Raw genomic sequence first — 8,932 nt, 5'->3', positions numbered from 1 at the left:
TTTTTTTTTTTTTAGACAGGGTTTTGCTCTGTTGTCCAGGCTGGAGTGCAGTGGTGTGATCTCAGCTTACTGTAGCCTCAACCTCTGGGGCTCAGGCAATCCTCCCACCTCAGCCTCCTGACTAGCTGGGACTACAGGCACGCACCACCATGCCTGGATAATTTTGTTTACTTTTTGTAGAGATGAGGTCTCCATATGTTGCCCAGGCTGGACTCGAACTTCTGGGCTCCAGCTTTCTCCCACCTTGACCTCCCAAAGTGCTGGGATTACAGGTGCCAACCACTACGCCTTGCCAAATAACACAACCTGCTTGCTTGGTTACGGAGCACTTTTGTTGAGGGTCATGGCTTGGGAAACATGACTAAAGGCCACTAGAAAGTTCTGAAGCCAGGCAAGGCTTAAAGATGCTATGGGGGAAAGGAGGGTGCCGTGTGGAGGACAAGTGAGAGACTGTTGCAGGGATGCAGGGGAGCAAAAAGGATGGGGAACTGCCTTGAGGGCCACTTAGGTCAGCTTGTCCAGGTGCCCACCATGAGCATGCTCCTGTGACAATGGCTGCCACAGTCACCACTACTTATTATTATTCTTCATATAACTTTAAATCAATTTATTCTTTTACTTGACTTCACGCTAAGCCATTAACATCTGGGATGTCATGGGCATGAGGCACTTGCTATTGCTTTACACATACAAATTATAATAGTAAAATGAAAATGTTTCCTCCTCTTGAAAGCTTGCCCCGGAGCCTCCCTCAGTGGTCCACATGAAATGCTGACTTAGGAGGTAGAAGCCATAAGTCTTCTTGTCCCTGATCAAGATGAGGGGAGGGGACCTCCAATACCATTTTTTTTTTTTTTTTTTTGAGATAGGATCTTGCTCTGTCACCCAGGCTGGAGTGCGACAGCACAATTATAGCTCACTGCAGCCTCAACCTCCTAGGCTCACATGATCCTCCTACCTCAGCCTTCTGACTAGCTGGGACTACAGGCATAAGCCACCACGCCCAGCAAATTAATTTTGGAAAGATGGGGTCTCACTATATTGTCTAGACTGATCTTGAACTCCTGGGCTCCAGTGATCCTCCTGCCTTGGCCTCCCAAAGTGCTGGGATTATAGGCTTGAGCCACTGCTCTGCTCGGCACCTTTCTTTCTGACCACAGATTGTTTTTACAGATGCTCCTTTCCCTAGGGAATTCACTGTCCCTCCATCCTTCCCTGTTCCCTCCACCCCCTCGCTCTCAGGCTGCAGTCCTTTCAAGTTGAGGCCTTGATCGCCCCTCACCCGCTCCCCAGCCAGCAAGAGGCAGGGAAGCCCTAAGAGGGCTTTCGATCACAGCGGGGCCCTGATTACTGCTGATGAATATGCTAACGAGGCCTCAACCCTGAGCTCCTCCCTCCTGCTCCCAGGACCAGCTTAACTTGAACTCCACTGGGGATGGGTTCCAGGACCACCTAGTGGGAGAGAAGGTCAGAGGAGGTGGGTTTGTGAAGCAGCCCCAGGTCCCTGTGGCTTTTTATCCTGTCATCTAGCCCAGCGAAGAGGCCTGGAAGGCTCTCAGGCAGCGGGGAGGGAGGCTGTAGAGAGCAAAGGAGGCCTTGCCACAGGAGTGGTGGGTGCTGAGAACAGAATCTCCCAGACCACTGGACATGCCCTTTCTACACAGACACCCTGCAAGTGCTCAGGCCAAATTCCAGACTAGTGCAGCATAAATCAAAGATGCTGGCTTGAGCTTCCTGTCCCACCCAAATATCAGCCATTCCTGGGTCCTGGATGCCCCCCAGCTTCTGACAGGCTGCTGAGGACCAGACCTGGGAAACCTGGCATAAGCCCCAAGCCAAGCTTCCTTCACAGGGTTCAGCATCCCTGCAGGAGGGGATTACACAGGAGCGAGGGCACAGGGACCTGGGGAGGGGGAAGACAGCAGGTTCCCCTGGGGTCTCTGGGCCAGTATCTCCTGCCAGCTGCGGGCATGAAGGGGCTTCCCTGATTTGCATGCCTGTGCCCTGCCCCATAGTAGGTTTGGGCTCAGTCCACTGCCCCAAGGCAGCCCAGAGCGGCATCCTGCCCTTTCCCAGCACGGCTCAGTGGCTCTGAGGCACACTCATCCTCCCAGGCTCACACCCATCGGTGGAGCAGCACTGGTTAGTTTACAGCTTCAGGAAAAGATCCGTGCAGTGGACAACAGGGCAGTGTTAATGACAGCCCCAGCCCCCTTCCAACCAGAGGAGGACTGCAGAGTGGGCAAGAGCCCTGCAGCGCACATGAGGCTGCTCCTTGCCTGGGAACGTCTCCAGTTCACCCTATTCATGGCCCTGCCAGGCTTGGAGAAGCTCAAGGCAAGATGAGTAAAGGATATTTCCTATGAACAAGAGACAGAGAAGGACACAAGGAACAGCACATTGCAGGGAATAGGGCTCGAGAGCGACAGAGGCAGGTGTGGATGGTGCTTCCTTCTCCTGATTGACCCCAAGCTGGATAAGCAAGAAACACACAGCAAGGGAGTGGAGGTATCAACAGTGTATCTGGGCAGTGATTTGGAAACACTGGGGGTTGGGGGTGAGACAAAGATGAGAACGCAGCATATAGAGGGTGCATTTTCAACAACTCCACACTGTGGGCACCTGGAGCTCCATCCCATGGGGAACTCTGGAAACAGCATGGAATGTGTGCCTCAGCATTATCCAACCAGAGGGATGGGTGAGGGAGCTGGGGTATTTATCCACCAACTCTAGTCAGTCACTGGTGGAGGGCTTCTAGGGCTGTTACTTCTCAGGTACTTCTGGGCTGCTGTGCAAGTGGGCAGAGCAGGCTCTGGCAGTCTGAGCAAGTCCTCAAGCAAAGGGAAGCAGATAACAGCAGAGGAGGCAGACCCTTGACCAAGGGTCCTGAGGGGATGTGGGTGGGTACCAACTGTCAGCCATTCAGAGGCCTGAGGTATAATGGATGCCAGTAAAGCTACAGCCCCAAGGGCCTGAGTGCAGCTTGGCAGGTATCAGTTTATGACAAATACAAGAAAGAACTGCCTCACCTGGCACATGTAATGCTCACGCCCATAATTCAGAAACAGCTTATTCACTTAGCATCATTAGTGAACAAACCATGCCACATAAGCGCCTTTTCCAGAGAAATGCAGCTGAGTGACAAAATCAGCCACATTAACCACTTTTGCAAGACTGCAAAATGAATTATACATTTCCTTGCTTTCTTAAAAAGATTGTTTCAAGCACAACGTTCAAAACACTTTCTTCTCAACTCCAGAGTGTCCTGAGGCAGTGGGACATTTGCTCCTGTATTAAAGAACCCAGATTTGGGAAAAGAATATGCTCACTTTTCTATTTCTACTGTGCCCCACTCACTTCCTTCCCATCTTTCGTTCTTAAATAGGCCGAAAATTAAAGGAGATTGTTTGAGACACCAAAAAAGATTTACGTTGCACAGATGCATTTTGGTCAGAGTCAACACGCTTTGTAGTGAGCATGGGTGTGCATGGACTTCCTGAGCACTGTTAAGAATCCAGGTTCAAGCCAATACCAAGGGCAACCTGACCTTCACAGCCTAGGCCATTCAGGTAGACTGTGCTCCAGAGTGTACGCGGATGCATGTGGGGAGATGTGGGAAGCTGCAGAGGTGTCTGACTGCTATTGCTGGGGCTGCCCAGCAGGTCCTGGGAGATGCTCCTTTGCAAGGCTGAGCAGGACACTCCAGGGCCCTTCTCATGGCAGCTGCTCACCCCTGCCACAGCATAACTGTCTGGTGCAGACACAGCCCCCCTCACAGTCTCTGTTCTCTCTTCCCAAGGCTACTCATGGCTCTTCACATCCTTGACTACATGCTTGTTATAAATGTGAGCAATTTACCCACAGCCAGCTCAAATCCCACAGAGGACAAATGACCGAGGCTGGAGCCTTAGACTCCTCTCAGAGGCACCCCCAGGCCTCTTGCCTTCCCTTCTCCCCACCAAATCCTAACTCTTGGCTGCCTTGATAACTCAAGGTTTTGAGCTGTGCCTTGACCTGGGCCTAACTTGTGTTTGAGTCTGGGATGCTGGGGCTACAGGGGACAAGCCCTACTTTCATCAGTAATAGGGGGAGGCTCCTTGTTGACACCCCTCATCCCAGGAAGTGGAAGGAGCAAAGAGTATGACTCCTGCATCTCATCCCTTTCCACAGATTTCCCCAAAGTCTCTCTCTGCCAAGTGCCGCTCTTCTTAGTCCCATCCTGACAGGGCTCCATCAGTCCCTTTTCTCTACATCCCCCCTTCGTCCAAGCATCCCGTTGGGCCCCACTCTCCCCTGAAGGCATCCTCTGGACCCCAGGACTGCTGATGATGATCAAGCTGGGCCTGGCATTAATGCCCCAGACAAGATCTATTGGCCTGGCCCTGACATGCCAACCCCTGGCCATGCTGCAGACTGGGGAAGATAAAAGGAGCAGCTCAGTGGGGCACACCCACCTCAACACTGCTCGCACAGGGAGGACCTGGTGGCTGCAGAGAGCTGCCCAGAGCCTGTGTCCAGATGGTCCTGCTGGAGGTGAGGTTTGGGTCTGGGGGAGGTCCCTATTCCCTCTTCCCACTGCCCCAGCTCATCTGCCCCAGGAAATTGGTACAGTGACCAAAGTCCCTGAAGGAGGTGGAGAGGGAGGGGGAAGGATCTCACAGGCCTGCTCTCCCCCTCTTCCTTTGGCCCTCAATTCCACCTAAAGACTCCCCACTCCACTGCTCTCTGCCCACCCTCTCACCACCCACCCACAGGCCTGCCTGCCAGGTCCCAGGCTGAAGATCGGCTATGAATTATTAAAACAAACAAAAGCATTTCCTAGCAGGGATGCTAGCCTGCAGCCGCTTACAGGAAAGGCAGCCCCAGCTGGCCTCCCTCTCCGGGGCCCTGCTAGTGTGCTGGGACCAGCTCCAGTGGGAGGGCTGGCCTGGGTCCTCCAGGGGTCTCCTCCAAGGGGAGGCCTGGCCTGGGCCCTCCAGAGGTCTCCCCAGACTGGGAAGCATATCAGAAGGAAAGGAGAGCTACTTCTGTGCTGAGTGTGCCAGCAGGAGGACTTGGGTCTTCAGGGGAGTCAGGGGAAGATGGGCTGGGGCTGGGCAAATGGATCTTAGAGATAAAGTCCTGTTGGCTCAGGGCAGGGGCAGGGGTCCTTGTGCAGACTTCCCTGGTAGGAAGACCTTGGTAGGGAGAGGGCAGCCCTCTCCACCAGCCTTTCCATCCCCATTGCCTCCAGTTTAAGGGTATGCAGCCCCTCTGCTCTCCCTACCCCTCTTTTGCTCAGACCTTTCCTTCCTGTTGGCACAGCCTCCCTCACTCATCTTAGCAGGCCTTCTGGGCCTTTTCCTCCCCACCCACCTTCTGTAAAATCTTGGCATTATTGTAAAAGCCAAGCTGTAGAACTGGGCAGGAGAAGCTGCTCCAGGAGTTGATTCCTGCGTCAGGTAGAACCTGGAGTCTTCTAAAGTCAAGAGGGGAACCCAACATAAGGGGACTTGGGAGCCCTCTGGGAAACATTCCTGCTTCCTCTGGCAGACTGTCATCACCCCCACCCCGCATGGACTGCTTGAGCCTGCCCCAGGTACTGTGGACACAAGGATGAACAGACCGCTACCATTGCCTTAATGGAAGGCCCCAGCTGGCAGGGCAAGGAGGACCAGGACAGGCAGAGGACAGCAGATGCTGGCCTGTGGTAAGCATTCGTAGGCAGCACTAAAACTACTACCCTGGGCATGGTGGGAGGGCATAGAAAGAGCAGGTGCTGGGCTCGGTGGGTGTGGGAGGGAGTCCTGAGGCTGGTGAGACTTAATGCAGGGGACGTGCAGGTGCTGAGGGCAGAGGGACTGTTTCAATAGACCACAGCACTTAACCAGTGGTGCAGCTATTTCTCCAAGTATCCATTGCCTGCCAAGTATCATGCAGAGGAGGCTGGGGAGGAAGACCGGAGTCAGACCATGATAGGCCTTGAATGTTGGAGATATCCATGAGGAAGCAGTGGGGCTTGGGGGTTGGTCACTTTATTTTATTTTATTTATTTATTTATTTACTTATTTATTTATTTATTTATTTATTTATTTATTGAGACAGAGTCTCGCTCTGTCACACAGGCTGGAGTGCAGTGGCCGATCTCGGCTCACTGCAAGTTCCGCCTCCCAGGTTCACACCATTCTCCTCCCTCAGCCTCCTGAGTAGCTGGGATTACAGGCGCCCGCCCGCCACCTAGCCTGGCTAATTTTTTTTTGTATTTTTTAGTAGAGACAGGGTTTCACCATGTTAGCCAGGATGGTCTCCATCTCCTGACCTCATGATCTGCCCGTCTCAGCCTCCCAAAGTGCTGGGATTACAGGCTTGAGCCACCGTGCCCGGCCTACTTATTTATTTTTAAGGCACAGTTTCACTCTGCTGCCCAGGCTGCAGTGGTGCGATCTTGGCTTACTGAAGCCTCTGCCTCCCGGGCTCAAGCAATCCTCCCACCCCAGCCTCCCAAGTAGCTGGGACTACAGGCATGCTTCACCACGCCCGGTTTATTTTTGCATTATTAGTAGAGATGATGCTCTCTATTGTCGGCTAGCCTGGTCTTGAACTCCTGACCTCAAGTGAACGCCCACCTCGGCCTCCCAAAGTGCTAGAATTACAGGTGTGAGCCACCATGCCCAGCCTGGTCACTTTATTTGTAATCAGAGAGAGACATGAGCAGAAAAAAGTACTTTGGAAATACTGCTTTGGTCCCGTGCAGGGAGGATGGTTTTAGGGGAGTGGTGAATGGCTGGGGCTAGGCACTGGGCCAGGAGGCTGAGGTGGTAACCAGGGTGCAATTAACCTTCAAGCCAGGGAGAAAGTGGGTGGAGGGCCAGGGGTTTCATTGCTAAAAGCGGTGGCGGAGGGCACTGAGATTGGGACTAGGACACGGAAAGGAACATTCCTAAGCCTTGACAACCAGGCAACTGTGGGGTGAGGCTGAGGAAGGTGTCAAAGCCACCCCTCGGATCCCAGGGAGCCTTCTGGGAGAGCGCTTCCGTGCAAGTTTCTCAGAGACGAGAGGGAGAGAAACCAGGCAGCGGATGCAGGCGGGGGCAGGGGCAGGGGGAGGAATTTTCGCTGTTGCTGATTTGGGATGAGAAGACCTGCGCAGAGGACTGACTGAGGAACAAGATACAACCGGAGTGGTAACAGACAACACGAGGAAGAGTGGAAAGGAAGGACGAAGTGGTTCCCTCTGGGATTGGGAGGACAGTCAGCTGAACAACAAAGCGAGTGGGGGCTCCCAGTCTATGTCCTGAGACAGAGAAGTCTCCAAACTTGGGGATTAGCAGACTGAGCCTCGAGAAAGCCCCTGTTCACATTGCAGAAGCCCTCTGCATCCCAGCAATGTGGCCCTCACAATGTGGGGACTCCTACTGGACACCCCAAGCCCACGCAGCCCCACTATGTGCAGACACCACTGCTGTGGCCCATGCTCTGAACCCCACACAGACTCCAAGGGCACTGCCTCCTTCACATTTGCTTCCCCTTCATCAGACCTGCCTCTGGGTAGGCACAGAGGGAAAGAAATGGAAACTTAACTCCCAGAGGCCCCTGTCAGCACTCCTCATTCACTCTTACAAAGAGCTCTCGCCACACAGCAGGTGGTGGGGATAAAGAGGGGGCCATGTTAAAGAAACTGACCGTCTCAAATTGAACAAAAAGCCAGAACCAACAGAAGATCAGGCAGGAGGTGGAATTGTAAGCATAGCACAGGAAAACACAAGTTAATGGAAAGAAAAATAGGAAGGAAATACACTAAAATGTTGACAGTAGTAGTACTAGAGAGGAGGAACTAAATTTTTTATTTTCCAATTTTTCTGGAATATAGCTATATCCCTTGTAAAACTTTTGGAAATTAATTCATCCACAAGACCCTTTCTCTTCCGGAAGAGATCAGCTCCAGAGCCCCACAGTGTTCCCTCCTGACGGGCCAGGAAAGGACGGGCTTCAGTTTGCGCATGAAGCGCGGTGTGTCTGTTACAGGGTGAGATTGAGGCGTCCTCTTGGGTGTGAATGTGGGCTCCTGTGTCAGGCCCGGTCTGCCCTAAGCCCCCCATTCGGAATCCCTTCGGGCTGCTGCAACAGCTCAGACTTCTGGGAAGCCCAGTGCCAACCCTCTCCCAGCTGTCAGCAGAGCTGGCACCTCCCTAATCCTAAACCACAGTGACTCCCCATAGGATACCTAAACGCCTCCCTCCATGGTCACCGCTGAAGGTGCAAAAAGCCAGGAGGTGCAGGTGGTTTGGGGGCAGGTCAATAAACTTTTAAAGTTCGCCTTCAAATCCTGGAGTCAATCCCCTACTAACGTTCCCAGATCCTTGCAAAGGAGTCAGAGGAGACCGGCGCGGGTGCTGGGTTCCCAGGGACTCTGCCTTCCACAGGCCCTACCAGAAAAACACCTGAGGGAGAGGCAGGGCCCCTGCCTGGTTCTCAGGCCAATCAGTCCAGCCAGACCGACTGCCCACCTCATCTCTTCGCCACTGTCCAGCCCCCAGCCGCTTCTCTGGGTCTGCACACCCCCATCCTCCAATTCCGAGGGGCGTGGGAAAGGAAAAAGGGGGCTGGGTTTCGTGCCTTTCCTGACAGAGAGCTGCGGAATTGGACAAGGAGAGGCACTGGGACTGCCCAGGAAGGAGGGGCTGGACGTTCCTAGACAGCCGGTGGCTGTGGGTCATGGCTTGGGGCTCTGCCTCTTCTCTCAGAGCCATAGACGGCCCAGCTGGGGTGGCGTTCATCGCCGCACCCGCGAGCGGCCGTCATAAATCTGCCGGGACAGCCTGGAGTGGAGGCAGAAGCCCCGCCCCGGCCCGCCCCACAACCTCAGGAGGCAGCACAGGCGCTCCGGACGGGGTGGGCGGGGGAGCTCGCCGGGACCGTCCAGAGTTAGGGCTCCTTCCGCCCCTGGCTCCAG

The 8,932-nt window shown here is 53.9% G+C and overlaps 1 protein-coding gene across 1 annotated transcript in view; it reads right to left on the bottom strand.

The window, feature by feature from the left end:
* EBF4 (early B-cell factor 4) overlaps positions 1 to 8,932 on the bottom strand; it is an 88,977-nt gene that overhangs the window by 78,456 nt on the left and 1,589 nt on the right. Inside the window, exons 2-3 of the mRNA XM_011975467.1 lie at positions 4,072 to 4,413; positions 3,548 to 3,751 (exon numbers count right to left, since the gene is read on the bottom strand). Of these exons, the coding sequence (XP_011830857.1) occupies positions 3,548 to 3,751; positions 4,072 to 4,413 (546 nt within the window). The remainder of the gene's footprint in view (positions 1 to 3,547; positions 3,752 to 4,071; positions 4,414 to 8,932) is intronic.

This window comes from Mandrillus leucophaeus, unplaced genomic scaffold (assembly GCF_000951045.1).
Source record: "Mandrillus leucophaeus isolate KB7577 unplaced genomic scaffold, Mleu.le_1.0 Scaffold101, whole genome shotgun sequence".
Lineage (NCBI taxonomy): Eukaryota > Metazoa > Chordata > Mammalia > Primates > Cercopithecidae > Mandrillus > Mandrillus leucophaeus.
The sequence above is the reverse complement of the archived record's forward strand: the minus strand, read 5'-3'. Positions and strand labels throughout refer to the sequence as shown.